General features: G+C 45.9%; 1 protein-coding gene across 1 annotated transcript in view; it reads left to right on the forward strand.

Moving 5' to 3' along the window:
* DNAH7 (dynein axonemal heavy chain 7) overlaps positions 1-19480 on the forward strand; it is a 1092938-nt gene that overhangs the window by 368258 nt on the left and 705200 nt on the right. The window contains exon 17 of the mRNA XM_063934143.1: positions 3089-3774. Coding sequence (XP_063790213.1) covers positions 3089-3774 — 686 coding nt within the window. The remainder of the gene's footprint in view (positions 1-3088; positions 3775-19480) is intronic.

Below are 19480 nucleotides of genomic sequence, written 5' to 3' on the forward strand. Positions count from 1 at the left end.
TTCATAAAGATAGAGCTGAACTCAGAACTCGTCAGCAATCTCTTCCTAAGGTGGTGTCTTCGTTTCATATCAACCAACCTATTGTGGTTCCGGTGCTTACTAACACCTCTGCTACCTCAAAGTCCTTGGATGTTGTGAGTGCTTTGAAGATCTACGTGAAGCGGACAGCTTGTCACAGGAAATCTGACTCGCTGTTTGTGCTTTATGATCCCAAGAAAATTGGGTGTCCTGCTTCCAAGCAGTCTATTGCTCGCTGGATTAGGCTTACTATCCAGCATGCTTATTCATCGGCAGGATTGCCGGTTCCTAAATCTGTTCATACCCACTCTACTAGGTCTGTGGGTTCTTCCTGGGCGGCTGCCCGGGGTGTCTCGGCTTTACAGCTCTGCTGAGCAGCTACTTGGGCGGGTTCGAACACATTTGCTAAGTTCTACAAGTTCGATACTTTAGCCTCTGAAGACCTTCAGTTTTGTCAATCAGTTCTGCAGGAAGCTCAGCACTCTCCCACCTGGTTTGGGAGCTTTGATACATCCCCATGGTACTAATGTGTACCCCAGTATCCTCTAGGACGTAAGAGAAAACAGGATTTTAATTACCTACCGGTAATCCTTTTCTCGTAGTCCGTAGAGGATACTGGGTGCCCGCCCAGTGCTTTGTTTTTCCTGTACTGTTACTTTGTTAAGTAATGTTGTTGGTTCAGCTGTTGCTGTTCCTGTTCAAGTTGGTTGTATGGCTTTCCTCTTGTTTGTGTGTGCTGGTTCGAATCTCACCACTGTTCTATTACATCCTTCCTCAGGATATGTCCGGATATGTCCGTCTCCTCGGGCACAGTTTCTAGACTGAGTCTGGTAGGACGGGCATAGAGGGAGAACCCAGTGCACACTATTGATTTTTTAAAGTGCCCAAGGCTCCTAGTGGACCCATCTAGACCCCATGGTACTAATGTGGACCCCAGTATCCTCTACGGACTACAAGAACCCCCCTAACTAGTCAGCCCAGGTTAGGGTTTGCTGGTGCAGTAGGGACCCCCCCTCCATTTCACCTAAGGCCAGTGATGAAGCCTGGGGCTATCCCTGGCAGACCTGGGCTGTGATTGCTGAATTGATATTCCATTCAGAGGGTCTCAGTTGTTAAATAATATTGTCTTTTACAGAAGGGACTACAGGTTCCAGCAAGCTTCCCTTTTGTGCTGTTACTTGGAGAACCACAAGCACCAGCATGAAGGGCCCGTTGATACCTATAGTCCCTCTGAAAAAGAAATATTAAAATAAAGACAAGACGCACACTGTGAAAGTACAACTTGAATAAACACACTCACTCACACTCTGACATACTTACCTGTATTCCCTGTAGCCACTCATGTTGTAGACATCCCCGTTTGCTGTAAAAAAAAAACCCCCCAAAAACCCCGCTCACCTAGAGGTCAACCTTGTGGTTCCCATCATTGACTATAATGTTTCGGTTCCCACCATTGACCTCAATGGAGTGGTTTTCATCATTGAAGTCAATGGGGAACCTTGACAGTCTGTCTGCTCACAGCCAGTCAGCAGTGCTCCAATGAAGGCGCCCGCTGATTGGCTGGTGGCTCTTAGAATGATAGAAGCCATGTGCATCCTGGCATTCATGTAGAGGAAGCGTGTGTGTTAACACATACACTTCCTCGTGTCCGGCATGAAGCGGGTTTTTCAGTTTGTTTTTAATCCCTTGGATGTCTACTTGAACGAAGAGGACCTGATCTATACCAGAAATAGGTATGTATGTTGCATAGTAAATTCCCGTATTTCATTTTGAAAAAAGCACCCATGTCCGATAGATAACATCCGTTTTTAATTTCGGGCAAACATGGGCAAAACATGGAGCTTCATAAATTTACCCCTAAATATCATATTTGCACTTCAGTGCGTAGATGATGATCCCATAAATAGTGTTGCAATTAACAGAATCCTAGTGTATAACTTCCTCTTGGGTACATTGCAGACCCTAGGTTTGTATTGATTATTTTTATTAATATAATGCAGAAAACTATTGTAATCCACTGGCTTTTGGCAAATGGACACCATAACTCAATAAGTGATATTAAGTGAAGAGTTGTGATATGAAAGTATAAATGTAAAATTTTGTTGATTAGTCTTAAGGTGGGTACACACTAGGCGATGTGGTCTATGAGCGGCGTCGCCTAGTGTTTCCGCAACCCGGGCTGGGCGGTCGGCGGAAGTGCATACACACTGAGCGTTTTGACGACCATATTACTCAGTGACGTCACACCTGCGGGGCCGCGCATCGCTCGGTGGCGGTGGCATACACACTTGCCGAGAAAGTAAACAACGTCGCTCAGGAAGGGTGAAAATGAGCGACGTTGTTTACTTTCTCGGCAAGTATGTATGTACCTTTAGTGTTAAACAAATATGTTTTATTTCGCACTGATGCACAACATGGTCTGCATAGGCGAGTGTGTACTACCTGCTATAGTGTAAGAAGTGCTTAATTTGCAGGGTCATGGAATAGTATATAAAATAAAATCTGTTCATACATGTAAGCATCCTATCAGGGTCCAACCTCTGGCCATTTTGAAGGTGTAGTCTTATTTAAGTCTTAAATTAATCCTGACAGTGATATGACTTTAAGACTGTCTATATTCCAAGTAACACTTATTGTTTTTTTTTTAATTTACTTCTCCACTGTCAAAGTTGCCCTCTATTAAATATACAAGACCTCATTTGAACCATCTCAGGTTTTTGAAGTGTTTTTGGGAGAGAAAAATGCAAAAACAGGGAATGCTCAAAAAATTTGCCATCTAAATAACCCTAATTTTAGTAATCTCTCCAGCTCCTCCGCCATCCTATTTCACAAAAGCTGCTGTCTGGAGCCATAAGTCAATGCCAATGTACTTTGTGTTGTACGTTGGCTCATTTGCTATCCAGTAATAAGACCCAAAAAACTTTAAGTGGGAGGGCACTCATTGATTTCCAATGTAAACTCATAGATTATACAGATGTATATCATAAAACTATGCCCATCCGATCTAATTTAATTTAATCTAATATATAGTTTGTAAGAGTTTGATATTTTCTTTGATGTATCATTTTAGGTTGATCAACTTAATGCAGAGGAAGAAGCATTTGGATGGGCAGCTTCACAATATCCTGAAAGGAAAAAAGTTCAGGAATCCCTAAATCCATATTTGCGACTCTACGAGACTACAGTGGAGTTCAACACAAAATACAAAAATTGGATGGAAGGGCCATATACTGCAGTAAACCCTGATCTTGTAGAACAAGATGTAGGAAACTACTGGAGAGTGCTGTATAAGCTTGAAAGAACATTTACCAATTCTCCAAATGCCTGTTCTTTAACTTCCAAAATCAAAACTAAGGTAGAAGAATTCAAAGAAATTTTACCCCTTATTCAGATTGTTTGTAATCCTGGATTACGAGACCGGCACTGGGAGGCAATGTCATCTATTGTTGGCTATCCAATTAAACCACAAGAGGACACTAATGTTACCAAATTTATAGAGATGAAACTCCAGCCATATTTGGACAAATTTGAAAGCATTAGTGAATCTGCAAGCAAGGAATATTCACTTGAAAAGGCAATGGAGAAAATGATATCTGAGTGGGATCAAATGGAATTCACCCTACTTCCTTACAGAGAAACAGGAACCTATATTTTATCATCGGTTGATGATATTCAGACATTGCTAGATGATCACATTGTTAAAACGCAAACCATGAGAGGGTCACCCTTTATTAAAGCTTTTGAAAATGAAATCAAGTAAGGAATCTCAATTTAATTTAATTTACATTTATGCAGTTTATAGACTTGAATATAAATTATACCCTATATAGTTGTAGGTTCAATATTCTTTTCATTTACTAGATATGTTTAAGAGAATCCATTGTTGTAGTAATTGGAATCATGAGCGGTGACTACATGTGTTGGATCCTATAGGCATCCATTTGTTAATTAAGGCACCTCTGTCACCTGAGATTCTCTTTGCAAGGGTAAAGGGATTTTATATAGCACAGTACATTGACACAGTGGTTAGCATTGCTGACTCAGTGTTGTGTCATAGGTTGGACTCCTGACCAGGTCACTATCTGTGTGAAGTGTGTATGTACTCTCATGTTTGTTGGGTATCCTTCTAAACTCCAAAAACAGTAGGTTAATTGGCTACTGAGTTAAATGTGTACGCAAGTATGTGTTATGTGAATTTCGACTGTAAGATCCAATGGGGCAAATTGTATATTCTCTGTACTGCGGTGAGTTATTTGGTGGCGCTGTATATCTAGATAACAATTATAATAACTTAGAAAAATCTTTGCAGAGATGTTGCATGGTATGGCATTTCCACAAGATTTTGCGATTTTCAAGTTTACCTCCTGAATGCAGTGGTATCAAGAAATGTACACCTAAATAAATTAATATATAGGGACAAACAAATAGAACGGAAAAGAGAAATAGATGAAAAACTATGATTGCAAATTAAGATATAGGATGGGCAAGCACATTGAGCAGTCAAGAAGAATGGGATGCCAAGTTACAAAGTGGACATTATTATATTTTATATAAGGCTCCACAACATTTCTGCAGTGCTATACTGGGGTAACAAAACAATTGTAGAACTTTAATGGTAAAACATTAATGGGAAAACACATGGGATAACTATTAACAACATAAAACAAAAAAAAATAATACTAGGGAATTTAGGGGAAGGTTAGAGCAATTCATCATGGCTAGAAAAGCAAGTACTGAAATAACAATAGGGGGAGGGGGATATGGAGTAGAAAGTAAATCTATATTCCATGATCTTGTACGTAACTGGTAGGGATGGGAGGTAGGGGAACTGAGGCATACTCTCCTCTGCTGGGAGTATAGAACGATTGAAGAGATCCCCACCTTTGAGGGCTTACGGCCTAAAGGGAAGAGTATAACCAGAAGGGTGAACTTGGAGGTCAGAGGGGTTGAGTAATTAATTATGTGGAGGGCTGATAGATGAGTCTTAAAGACTCTTTAAAGGTGTGGATACTGATAGAGAGTCTGATACTGAAATGTAGTACTTTTCAGAGCAGTGGTGCAGCATGGGAGAAATCTTGTATGTGTGAGTGAGAAGAGGTGACCAGAGCTGATGAGATGCAGCAGTTAGTGAATGAGCAGAGAAGGAATGGCATGATTGAGGACCAAATATGTGAGGGTCTGAAGTTTAAATTGAACTCTAAGGTAGATTGGGAGTGAGTGTAGTAGTTGGCAGAGTGGTTATAACAACACAGAGCAGTGAAAGAGGTAGATAAGACAGGCACCAGCATTAAGTATAGACTGAAGGGGTTAGAAGCTGGTGAGAGAAGTCCAGAAAGAATGAGGTTGCAATAGTCCAGGATGGAATTTAAAAGTGTTTGGATGAGGATTTTGGTGACATTCACGATGAGAAAGTAACAAGCTTACAACCTTATTAAAAAGGAGCGCTGATGATATGTTTAAAAATTGAAATGTAATCACATAATAAAAGTAGTGTTAGCAGATTTGATATAACATATCAACATCAAAGGTAATCAAATGACGGTAATAAGTCCCATGCAATCTTCGTATTGGAAATGAAACAGATGTTACACCCGTTCAAGTGACCATTGATTGAGTATGTTATATTTGTAGACAATACGTCTCATACAGTATATATATATATATATATATATATATATACACACACACACACACACACACACACACACACACACACACACACACACACACACACACACACACACACACACATATATACATACCTTTGATGTTGATATGTTATATGAAATCTGCTAACACTACTTTTATTATGTGATTAAATTTACATTTTTAAACATATCATCAGCGCTCCTTTTTAATAAGGTTGTAAGCTTGTTACTTTCTCATCTTGAATGTCACCAAAATCAGTTGTGCTGGGCACGCCCCCAAAATGACGGAAAATGGACGTACGGCGATACCCCGCCCCTTCTGACAAAGCCTCGCCCCGTCTAATGAAGCCCTGCCCCCTTTTCTACGGAGGCACGGCAGATCCCGCCTAGCCTGATTGCAAAGTTGGGAGGTATGCAACAGTGCAGGCTTTAGTGATATCCAGGCTTTGGCACAGATGGTTAAACCAGAATAACTGAGGTACTAATTAATTTACCTGTGCTCAAGCATGGATTTCACTAAAACCTGGACTGTTAGTGTGAGTTGAAGACCAAAGTTGGGAATGCGTATTCTAGAGAGACGCCTCTCTGCAGCAGTTGTTAATTTCTGCAGCGGGGTACACTGTGTTCCACAGGGAATACATTGGGGTGTAGAGTTGGATCTTGATACAGAGGCACCAACAGGCTAAAGCTTTGACTGTTCCCAGGATGCATTGAATGGTCAGTTTGTAAGTTGGTGCCTGCAGAGCAGGTCACTTAACAGGGGGCGGGGCTGCGCTAGGCAGCCCTGAAAAGAGATTTTGTTAAGAAGATTCTTCAAGGGCTGCAGCATTTTTATGTCCTAGTGGCATACTGTGCTGTGTCTCCAACACCTCCCCAGCAGCGCCGCATACTCCTGTTGGCCGAGTTCCCGGGTACTTGCGGCAGAGGCGCTCCGGTTTCCAGGCACACGCCGCTGGCGCTCTCCAGGATCACGTGACTGCTTCTTTGGGCGGAGGTAAGAGGGTCCCCCAGGTGGGACCCACTGAAATCGTGTTCCGGTCGCGGTCTTAGGAGACGGACTGCGACGCTGGTGTGGACACTGTGGCCATACAGGGACCCCACTATATCTACCAGGGCAGGGAGCACAGGTCGGATTTCACAAAAATCCTTTTAACAAGGCTCCACAGTACCCGAAGGTTAGGACCAGCATAGGTGATAAGGCGCTTGACCTGTAGTCCCTCCCCCATTTTCGGGCGCCATCTACTGCTGGTGTTCCCGCCCTGGAGCTGCTTCTCACTCTCCCTCACTCCCTGACAGAGATTTGGGTGCCATCTTTACACAAGTAGCTGCAACTGACCGACGAGTCTGCAGGGCAGTGTCTCTCTGTAAATCCGCATGCCTCATCAGCGCTGTGCATTTACAGTCACTTAAGTATTCTACATGTCATTTTAGACAGTGTTAGTTAAGAACAAGTGTACTTCTACCTGAATATTTAGTACAAGTACTCTGAGATATGCATCCAGTATCTACTGTGCATTGTTTTATCTATCTATCGATCGATCGATCGATCGATGGATCGATCGATCTATCTGTAGTTTTACTAGTCCAGTGCAGTTTTATTGTTTGTCTGAAATTATTTCTGCATTGTACCTGGTACTGAGTGTGCCTGTAGCTGCTGTGTGGATTTCATTCTTGTGTATCACACTTATTGCTATCACTGTATTCTGTACCCTGGGGGGCTAGATGCGTCCGGGTCTCATATAGTGCTACACAGTATATACTGTTTTGTGTGTTTTACTGTGTATTTAAGTCCTCATACTGCTTTAATTCTCTGTGTCCTCTATTTACTGTCACGTAAATCAGGGGGTTATTTGCAGGTATTGTATTTGTCTGGCTATATTGTACTGTTACGCTCTATGGCTATATTCTCTATAATGTCTGCCACACAGGGCGGGAAATCCGCAGACGCTTCTGCATCATGCAGTGCTTGCACAAAGGATTTACCTGAGGGGGAAGTTTTAACTGATGGTTCGTGTACTGGGTGTCATACATCTCCCAGTCAGCTCGCAGCCCCTTTGGCCAATCAGGAAACACCTTGGGCAGCATTCTCAAGTATGCTGAATACACTTGTGACATGTTTTACGGCCCCTGTGGGTCTCCTGTACCATTGCAGCCACATATTGTCCCTGTAGTTAATACGCCCTGGGCAGACACTCTGTCTACCCAGATACAACAATTAAATCAATCTTTGGTAAGACAGAAGTCTACCACACGTCCCTCTGGGGTCATCTAAGCAGGCCGCTTCCTTCTCAAAAGCCACTAATATTTCAGATAATTCTGATGAGGATGGGGAATATACTGATCCGTCAGACACTGATTACAGTTGCTTCTGACGAGGAACCTACAACTCAGGTTGATGTTCGTGACCTAGTGGAGGCTATTAAGTTGATTCTACAAATTGATGATGAGATAGATCCCACTACTGCATCTAAGAAACCTGATAAGTTCGAACGTCAGAAGGTTACTAAAGTAGTCTTACCACATTCTGACCATTTAATCGACATACGTCAGGAATCCTGGTCTTCTCCAGGAAAGAAATTCTCCCTGTCTAAAAAGATGCTAGCTTGTTATCCTATCCCTGCGGAGTTGAGTAACAAGTGGGAAACTCCACCGCCAGTGGACTCTCATGTCGCCTGTCTTGTGGTGTCATCTACTCTGCCTGTCACCACTGTCACCTCACTGAAGGAACCGATGGATAAGCGTGTGGAGGGATGCCTGAAGTCTATTTACTCCTTTACCAGTGCTGTACATAGACCCACTATAGCAGCCTCCTGGGCTGCAAAAGGAATTGAAGCATGGGTTCAGGCATTAGAGGACGAGCTACCTCAGGATATTTCTGACACTGCCAGACAACATCTGTCTCATATTACCACCGCCTTCCACTATAGTCAGGAGGCATTTTCTGAGGCTTGACAAATTCTGTGTTTGAGGTCCTGGAAGGTGGACCTGGACTCCAAAAAAACCTTGGAGGTGCTCCCTTTTAAGGGAGACATCCTATTTGGGTAGGATCTGAACAAGATTGTGACTGACTTGGTGACTGCTAAGACTGCGTTTCTTCCAAGTACTAATCCTTCTGCACCGAAGGCTAAGAGTACCACTTTTCGTTCCTTTCGACCTCCAGGGAAAGCAAAGGGCAAGCGTACCCGAGACAGGCTCGTGCTTCCAAAACCACTAAGCCCAAACCTAAACAATCCTGGGTAGCCTGTCAGCCTGCTTCCAAACAAGACAATCCTGCTGCATGACGGGCCGGGCCTTCTCCTGGGGGATCCCAGGGTGGGAGGCCGACTTCTGCAATTCGCCCAGGTCTGGTTAAGGACCACTTCAGACGCCTGGGTGCGGGAAGTTGTCTCTCACGGGTACACTGCCTCTTTCAAGAGACGTCTCGCTCACCAGTTCTGCACTACAGTTATTCCTTCGGATCCGTTGAAAGCACAAGCTCTACACCTGGTTGTGTGATCCTCCTGGACACAGGAGTGGTAGTGCCGGTACCTCTGTCCCAGAGAGGAAGGGCATATTATTCGACCCTGTTTCTAGTCCCGAAACCCAATGGGTCCTTCCGGCATATACTCAACCTCAAATCATTGAACAAATTTGTGAGAGTGTCCAAATTCCGTATAGAAACGCTGTGCTCTATTGTACTGGCTATGGAACCCGAAGACTATATGGTATCCCTGGACATACAAGATGCTTACCTGCATATACCTATTGCCATATCTCATCAGCAATATCTAAGGTTTGCTATTGGCAACCTACATTATCAATTCCAGGCTCTGCCATTTGGACTGGCCACGGCCCCTCGGATCTTCACCAAAGTCATGGCTGTGATGACGGCCCTTCTCCGCCGTCAGAGAATCAGGATCCTGCCATATCTGGACGTCTTGCTAATCCTGGCGAACTCCCAAGATGTCCTCCTCAGTCATCTGGAACTGACGGTCCAATTCCTTCAGGACCACAGGTGGCTCATCAACTGGAAAAAGTCCTTGCTGGTCCCTGCTCGGAGCATGGTGCACCTGGGGGTACTGCTGTACACACACAGCCAAAGACTGTTTCTGTCTCCAGAGAAAGTCCTAAAACTTCAGGACAGGATCAGATACTTCCAAGAGTGTCCATACACTCGGCGATGCAAGTACTATGCCTAATGGTGTCGGCTTTCGACATGGTAGAGTACACTCCATTTCATTCCCGCCCTCTGCAGAGGTTAAACCTTGCCAAGTGGGATGGCCTGCCCCATCTGATCAGGTCTCAAATGATCTCCTTGACTCCAGAGGTTCATCGGTCACTGAGCTGGTGGCTACAGGACCAACAATGGAGCAGGTGCCATCCCTTCTGGATCTCCAACTGGGTCCTACTGACAACAGACGCCAGTCTGCGGGGTTGGGGCGCGGTGTTAGAGCAATACTCTCTCCAGGGTCGGTGGACCAAGGAGGAATCTCTCCTCCTGATAAACATTCTAGAATTGCGGGCAGTGTTCAATGTATTGACGCTTGCCCTGGCTCTGATACAGAACAGGCCTGTTCAAGTACAATCAGACAATGCCACCGCGGTGGCATACATAAATCATCAAGGCGGCACTCGAAGACGCATGGCAATGAGGGAAGTAACAAAAATCCTTTGTTGGGCGGAACACCATCTGCCAGCAATATCGGCGGTGTTCATTCCCAGAGTCCTCAACTGGGAAGCAGATTTCCTCAGTCGTCAGGACGTGCACGCCGGAGAGTGGACTCTTCATTCAGAAGTCTTTCAACTCCTAGTGGACAAGTGGGGCCTACCGGATGTAGACCTGATGGCATCTCGACACAATCACAAGGTTTCGGTCTTCAGATCAAGGACAAGGGATCCTCAAGCAGTGTTCATGGATGCACTAGCAATTCCATGAAACTTTCGGCTGCCATATGTGTTCCCTCCAGTGTCACTCCTGCCCAGGGTACTACGGAAGTTCAAGCAAGAAGGAGGAATACTACTTCTAGTGGCTCCAGCGTGGCCCAGACGACATTGGTTCTCAGACCTACAGGGTCCATCGATCGAGAGTCCTCTTCTACTTCCTCAATGCCCAGACCTCCTCATTCAGGGACCTTGTGTCTACCTGGACGTGGCCAGGCTGGCTTTGACGGCGTGGCTCTTGAAGTCTCACTCCTGAGGGCCAAAGGATTCCCCGAGGCGTTTATCCAAACTATGTTGGTGGCCCACAAACCGGCTTCTGCACGGATTTATTACAGGGTCTGGAATTCTTACTTCACCTGGTGTGCTGCTAAGAATTATGATGCATACAATTTTAGAACTGCCAGATTTTTGGCTTTTCTGCAACAAGGCCTAGACTTAGGCCTTCGTCTGGCCTCCCTCAAGGTTCATATTTCTGCCTTGTCAGAGTGGTTTCAGAGGAAGATTGCCTCTATTCCTGATGTTCATACTTTCACTCAAGGCATTTTATGGATTCAGCCTCCCTATGTCCCTCCTGTGGCTACATGGGATCTGTCTGTTGTCTTTAATGCCCTCCAAGAGTCTCCATTTGAACCTCTTGAGTCTGTGGACCTTAAATTAAATATCTTACGCTTAAGGTCGTGTTTCTGCTGGCTATTGCCTCTGCTAGGAGGGTGTCGGACTTAGGAGCTTTGTCCTGTCGTCCGCCCTTTCTGATTTTTCACCGTGAACTTGCCCTGGTTATTTGCCTATGGTGTTGTCATCTTTTCACCTTAACCAAGAGATCGTGGTTCCGGCTTTTATCACTTCTGGTTTGTCCTCCAAAGAGCGGTCTTTGGATGTGGTACGGGCTCTCCATATTTACATGGAGAGGACTGCCTCTTTCAGGAGGTCCGATACCCTTTTTGTACTTTTTGGTTTTCACAAACGTGGCTGGCCTGCGTATAAGCAAACCTTGACCAGATGGATTAGAATGGTGATTGCATAAGCTTATGCACAGGCTGGTCTTCCAGCTCCTGCTGCTATCCAAGCCCATTCTACTCGGTTTGTTGGACCTTCTTGGGCGGCCCGCCGAGGCGCATCTGCTGAACAATTGTGCAAGGTGGCTACGTGGTCCTCAGTGAACAAGTTCATTTGGTTTTATGCCTTTGATACTTCCGCCTCCCAGGATGCTCCCTTTGGACGCCGGGTTCTTGTACCCGCTACGGTGCGTCCCCTCCCATGAAGAACTGCTTTGGGACATCCCCGATGTATTCCCTGTGGAACACAGTGTTCCCCACTGCAGAAAAGGAGATTTATGGTAGACTTACCATATTTAAATCTCTTTCTGCAAGGTACACTGGGTTCCACTAACATCTGCTTTCTCTTTTACCTGCTACTGCATTGGACTGGTTAACGAACCTGAGCTCCAGTGTCCGGAGGCGGGGTTGTAGAGGAGGCCTGGGAACAGTCAAAGCTTTAGCCTGTTAGTGCCTCTGGATCAAGATCCAACTCTACACCCCGATGTATTCCCTGTGGAACCCAGTATACCTCGCAGAAAGAGATTTAACTATGATAAGTCTACCATAAATCTCCTTTATATGCCCCATGATAATGCTCTTGTTCGTTTTCTGAATTACATTCATGCCTTAGTTAATGTTATGCCCCATAAAAGTGCCCTAGTTTATTTTATGAACCCTAGTAATGCCTTAGTTCACATTATGTCACATTGTAGGGCTTCCAGCACACATTATGTTATGATACATTATAGCACCCCCAGTTCATATTGTGTCACATTACATTGCCCCAGTTCATATTATCTAATATTTTAATGCTCCCCGGTTCATTTTATACCATATTACTATGAGTAGCTCCAGGGATATAACTATAAGTATTGTAGGCCCGTAGGCCCGTAGGCCCCAAGACAAGAGTTTGAAAAGGCATGTAACTCTGACAGATCTGAGCAAAGCCCACTCAGCTCTGGGCCCCATAGCAGATGCACTCCCTGCACCTTTGGTTGCTACGCCCTTGCACACACACACTGACTGCCCCTACTTCCACACACACTCGGATTACAGAATACACACACGCTGACTGCAGACTGCCCCCCCCCCCCCCACAAACACACACTCGTACTGCAGAATAAACACACACACACATACTCTGACTGCGGAATGCTCCACACCAGTGGCGTCACAAGGGGGTGCAGGGACTGCGGCCTGCACCCGGGTATCACCCGCCAGGGGGTGACACCAAGTGCCAGCTCCGGCTCAGTGACAGGAGCCAAGTGCTGCACTGTAACATTATGTGCAGCACTTGGCTCCTGTCACTGTGTAAGAAGCTGGCACTGCAGATAAGGCAGTCTCGGGGGGGCAGCCTGCACCTCCCGGACCACCATAGTGACGGAAATGTGGATCGGGACGCGTAGCCCCACTGTTCTGTGAAGCCATTCCCCCTTTAGCGGCCGCCCTATGAAGCCACGCTGCTTTTAGCGGTAGCCGCACCAGGTGACGGAAGGGCAAGTGACGCCTCTGCTCCACACACACATTCGGACTGCAGATGACACACACGCACACTTTTACTGAAGTCCGCCACATACACACACACACTCAGACTGCTGAATACACGCACACACTGACTGCAGACTGCCCTCTTCACACACATATACACACACACACACTTGGATTGCAGACTGCCTCCCCCCCTTTCCCCGACACACACACACACACACACACACACACACACACACACACACACACACACACACACACACACTCCCGGTCTGCAGAAAACACACACACACAAAATCACTGCCACCCCTCACTCACACACACACATGCACACACTAGGGGTATATTTACTAAGATGTGAGTTTTTTTAGAAATGTAGATGTTGCCCATAGGAAAATCAGATTCTAACTATTATCCTCTAAAAGCAGCTAGATTACTGTTAAGTGGAATCTGATAGGTTGCTATGGGCTTTAGTAAATTTACCCCTTAGACTGCAGTTTTACACACACACACACACACACACACACACACACACACACACACACACACACACACACACACACACACACACACACACTCTTTCTCTCTCTCTCTCTCTCTCTCTCTCTCTCTCTCTCTCTTTCTCTCTCTCTCTCATTTTGGCTATAAGAGGCCATGCTGTAGATGGGATGCGGTCAATTTACCTACAATCAAAATCCCAATGGTCAAAATACAGACAACCATTCACCGACTTTCAAAATCCTTACAAGGTCAAAATACCGACATGGTCAAAATACCGACATTTAAAATACAGACAAGGTCATAATACCGACATTTAAAATGTCAACAGGTCAAATAGTCGACATGAGTTTTTTATGATGTTTTCATTGAAACTGACTTGTTCATACTTTACCATCCCAATGGACCAGGAGGGGGAATATAACAGTGTGCCGAGCGCAGTGAGGCACCGTGCCCGAAGCATGGCGAGTGGACACGGTACACTTATACAGTGTCCATGTCGACATATGTCAGCAAACACACCAAAAAACAATGAAAAACTCTTGTCGACTGTTTGACCTCTCAACATTTTAAATGTCGGTATTCTGACCTTGTCGATATTTTAAATGTCGTATTTTGACCTTGTCGGGATTTTGATTGTAGGTATCCCCTGTAGATTGTCTATAGCCAAAACTGTTACTGCAATACATGCACCACCCTTAATACAATACACCACTACACCCCCCTTACTATAATAAACTGCTACACCAAGTAACAAAAACATTACTAATATTGATTTACTGTTCAAACACGAACTGTTATTTTATTTGGCACGGAAAGTTATATAATGCATATAAGTTGTTTACAATGCCACTGTGTAAATAACAGAAACAGTGAAATCTCTGGGATACAATGATTTGTTCAAGCGCCTTAAAATGCATTTTTTCTCTGATGTCCTAGTGGATGCTGGGGACTCCGTCAGGACCATGGGGATTAGCGGCTCCGCAGGAGACAGGGCACAAAAATAAAGCTTTAGGATCAGGTGGTGTGCACTGGCTCCTCCCCCTATGACCCTCCTCCAAGCCTCAGTTAGGTTTTTGTGCCCGTCCGAGCAGGGTGCAATCTAGGTGGCTCTCCTAAAGAGCTGCTTAGAAAAAGTTTTTAGGTTTTTATTATACAGTGAGTCCTGCTGGCAACAGGCTCACTGCAACGAGGGACTTAGGGGAGAAGAAGTGAACTCACCTGCGTGCAGGATGGATTGGCTTCTTAGGCTACTGGACACCATTAGCTCCAGAGGGATCGAACACAGGCCCAGCCATGGAGTCCGGTCCCGGAGCCGCGCCGCCGACCCCCTTGCAGATGCCGAAAAGTGAAGAGGTCCAGAAACCGGCGGCAGAAGACTTTTCAGTCTTCATGAGGTAGCGCACAGCACTGCAGCTGTGCGCCATTGTTGTCACACACTTCACACCAGCGGTCACGGAGGGTGCAGGGCGCTGCGGGGGGCGCCCTGGGCAGCAATGAGAATACCTTGTTCTGGCTAAAAAATACACCACATATAGCCCCTGGGGCTATATGGATGTATTTAACCCCTGCCAGTCTCACAAACACCGGAGAAGAGCCCGCCGAAATAGGGGGCGGGGCCTATCTCCTCAGCACACAGCGCCATTTTCCTGCTCAGCTCCGCTGCGAGGAAGGCTCCCAGGACTCTCCCCTGCACTGCACTACAGAAACAGGGTAAAACAGAGAGGGGGGGGGGGGCACTTTTTTGGCGTTTTTTGATATATTAAGCTGCTATAAAGGAGACAACACTTCTATAGGGTTGTTCCTATATATTTATAGCGCTTGGGTGTGTGCTGGCAAACTCTCCCTCTGTCTCCCCAAAGGGCTAGTGGGGTCCTGTCTTCGATAAGAGCATTCCCTGTGTGTCTGCTGTGTGTCGGTACGTGTGTGTTGACATGTATGAGGACGATGTTGGTGTGGAGGCGGAGCAATTGCCGGTAATGGTGATGTCACCCCCTAGGGAGTCGACACCGGAATGGATGGCTTTGTTTATGGAATTACGTGATAATGTCAGCACATTACAAAAATCAGTTGACGACATGAGACGGCCGGCAAACCAGTTAGTACCTGTACAGGCGTCTCAGACACCGTCAGGGGCTGTAAAACGCCCTTTACCTCAGTCGGTCGACACAGACCCAGACACGGACACCGAATCTAGTGTCGACGGTGAAGAAACAAACGTATTTTCCAGTAGGGCCACACGTTATATGATCACGGCAATGAAGGAGGCTTTGCATATCTCTGATACTGCATGTACCACAAAAAGGGGTATTATGTGGGGTCTGAAAAAACTACCTGTAGTTTTTCCTGAATCAGACGAATTGAATGAAGTGTGTGATGAAGCGTGGGTTAACCCCGATAGAAAACTGCTAATTTCAAAGAAGTTATTGGCATTATATCCTTTCCCGCCAGAGGTTAGGGCGCGCTGGGAAACACCCCCTAGGGTGGATAAGGCGCTCACACGCTTATCAAAACAAGTGGCGTTACCGTCTCCTGAAACGGCCGCCCTCAAGGATCCAGCGGATAGGAGGCTGGAAACTACCCTGAAAAGTATATACACTCATACTGGTGTTATACTGCGACCAGCCATCGCCTCTGCATGGATGTGCAGTGCTGGGGTGGTTTGGTCGGATTCCCTGACTGAAAATATTGATACCCTAGATAGGGACAGTATTTTATTGACTTTAGAGCAATTAAAGGATGCTTTTCTTTATATGCGAGATGCTCAGAGGGATATTTGCACTCTGGCATCGAGAGTAAGTGCGATGTCCATATCTGCCAGAAGAAGTTTATGGACGCGACAATGGTCAGGTGATGCGGATTCCAAACGGCATATGGAAGTATTGCCGTATAAGGGGGAGGAATTATTTGGGGTCGGTCTATCGGATTTGGTGGCCACGGCAACAGCCGGGAAATCCACCTTTTTACCTCAGGTCCCCTCCCAACAGAAAAAGACACCATCTTTTCAGCCGCAGTCCTTTCGTTCCTATAGGAACAAGCGGGCGAAAGGACAGTCATATTTGCCCCGAGGCAAAGGAAAGGGTAAGAGAGTGCACCAAGCAGCTTCTTCCCAGGAGCAGAAGCCCCCCCCGGCTTCTGCAAAGCCCTCAGCATGACGTTGGGGCTTTACAAGCGGACTCAGGGGCGGTGGGGGGTCGACTCAAGAATTTCAGCGCACAGTGGGCTCACTCACAGGTGGACCCCTGGATCCTGCAGTTAGTATCTCAGGGTTACAGGTTGGAATTCGAGAAGTCTCCCCCTCGCCGGTTCCTAAAGTCTGCTCTGCCAACGTCTCCCTCAGACAGGGCGACGGTATTGGAAGCCATTCACAAGCTGTATTCTCAGCAGGTGATAGTCAAGGTACCCCTCCTACAACAGGGAAAGGGGTATTATTCCACACTATTTGTGGTACCGAAGCCGGACGGCTCGGTAAGACCTATTCTAAATCTGAAATCTTTGAACCTGTACATACAAAAATTCAAGTTCAAGATGGAGTCACTCAGAGCAGTGATAGCGAATCTGGAAGAAGGGGACTTTATGGTGTCCCTGGACATCAAGGATGCTTACCTGCATGTCCCAATTTGCCCTTCACATCAAGGGTACCTCAGGTTCGTGGTGCAAAACTGTCATTATCAGTTTCAGACGCTGCCGTTTGGATTGTCCACGGCACCTCGGGTCTTTACCAAGGTAATGGCCGAAATGATGTTTCTTCTGCGAAGAAAAGGCGTATTAATTATCCCTTACTTGGACGATCTCCTGATAAGGGCAAGGTCCAGGGAACAGCTGGGGGACGTAGTAGCACTAACCCAAGTAGTGCTGCAACAGCACGGGTGGATTCTGAATTTTCCAAAATCTCAATTGACCCCGACGACACGTCTGCTGTTCCTGGGAATGATTCTGGACACGGTTCAGAAAAAGGTGTTTCTTCCGGAGGAGAAAGCCAGGGAGTTATCCGAACTTGTCAGGAACCTCCTAAAACCAGGGAAAGTGTCTGTGCATCAATGCACAAGAGTCCTGGGAAAGATGGTGGCTTCTTACGAAGCGATTCCATTCGGCAGATTCCACGCACGAACTTTTCAGTGGGATCTGCTGGACAAATGGTCCGGATCGCATCTGCAGATGCATCAGCGGATAACCTTATCGCCACGGACAAGGGTGTCTCTTCTGTGGTGGTTGCAGAGTGCTCATCTGTTAGAGGGCCGCAGATTCGGCATACAGGACTGGGTCCTGGTGACCACGGATGCCAGTCTGAGAGGCTGGGGAGCGGTCACACAGGGAAGAAACTTCCAGGGAGTATGGTCAAGCCTGGAGATGTCTCTTCACATAAATATACTGGAGCTAAGAGCGATTTACAATGCTCTAAGCCTGGCAAAACCCCTGCTTCAGGGTCAGCCGGTGTTGATCCAGTCGGACAACATCACGGCAGTCGCCCACGTAAACAGACAGGGCGGCACAAGAAGCAGGAGAGCAATGGCAGAAGCTGCAAGGATTCTTCGCTGGGCGGAAGATCATGTGATAGCACTGTCAGCAGTGTTCATTCCGGGAGTGGACAACTGGGAAGCAGACTTCCTCATGATAAAGCTAAATATTTATCGTATATACAACCCTTTATGAGGTCTAAGAACACTGTACGCTGTTTACTTAAGAAGTACCGTAAGGGTACGCAAGTTGCGTAACGATCGCTCAGCCGTAGGCGAGACGCTCAAGCGTCACGTTCGCTCACGGCCCAGAGATCACAGACAAGCACTCTGTTGGCTATGACTAACGTAATGATTCGCTATGGCGTAGCGGACGCTCGAGACCACGAGGAGATCACCAGCGGCGCAGACGCTCACAACGCTATACCTTTATGTCTAACCCTATTATTAATGAAATACACAGAATACCTTAATGTGAATACAGGGTGTAAGTGCAACCTTGTGTAACCTGACTAACTACAAAGCTGCTTGAGCGTCACCGACGCTCAAGTGAACACTTAAAACTATGAGAAAATACACAGATACTGGTTTAGGGTCCAAAGCCTATTATCTGTATTATAACTATTATACTTGCAAAAAGAATCACAGTACAAATGATACACTACAATATAACAGAGACTTCCTAACCAAATAACTATACAAGAAATACAATACAATACTATGCTGATCTAATACAATACAATACTAGTCAATGGGAGATACGAGAGAAGGAGAAGAGAGAGAGAGAGAGAGAGAGATATATATGAGAGAAATGGCTCACAGAAAGACAATGATTACGGAGAGAAACTTACGCACAAGGGTAAACGATCGCATGCGCCTGGACATCCAGCACCCGATTTTCAGCAATGAGAACCGTTGAAGAGTGAGAGCTGGATGTGGTCGGCCTGCCTATTTATGCCCCACACACAATGCAATCCTACAGTCCCTACAATCCCATTGTCCATTGGACGTCGGAATTCGGCCCTGCATCATAACAAAAGGTCATAGGTTGATTCATACAGGTGGGCTGTGACGATTTCAAACAGCTCAGGTGGGTGGGGAACTAGGTTTCCCGCCGCATACCTGAGTATGAGTAAATAGTAGAAATGGACATAAACTTCTTATGTCCATAACTATTCGCACGAGCGATTAATACGCTCCAAACCAACACCGGAATATTGCTATTTAAATACTCTTCCGATGGGTACCAAACACTACTGCATGACTCCTGTTAGACCCTTCCTACGATACAAAGAGGGATTCCTCAGCTCAGGGACATTCTATATTAACCAAACTTTCAGAATCTATCAAAGGGACCATGATCTACAAACTACATTAATTGTGAAAATATGTAACGAATGAGTCGCACGCTACG

This window comes from Pseudophryne corroboree, chromosome 7, assembly GCF_028390025.1.
Source record: "Pseudophryne corroboree isolate aPseCor3 chromosome 7, aPseCor3.hap2, whole genome shotgun sequence".
Classification (NCBI taxonomy): Eukaryota; Metazoa; Chordata; class Amphibia; order Anura; family Myobatrachidae; genus Pseudophryne; species Pseudophryne corroboree.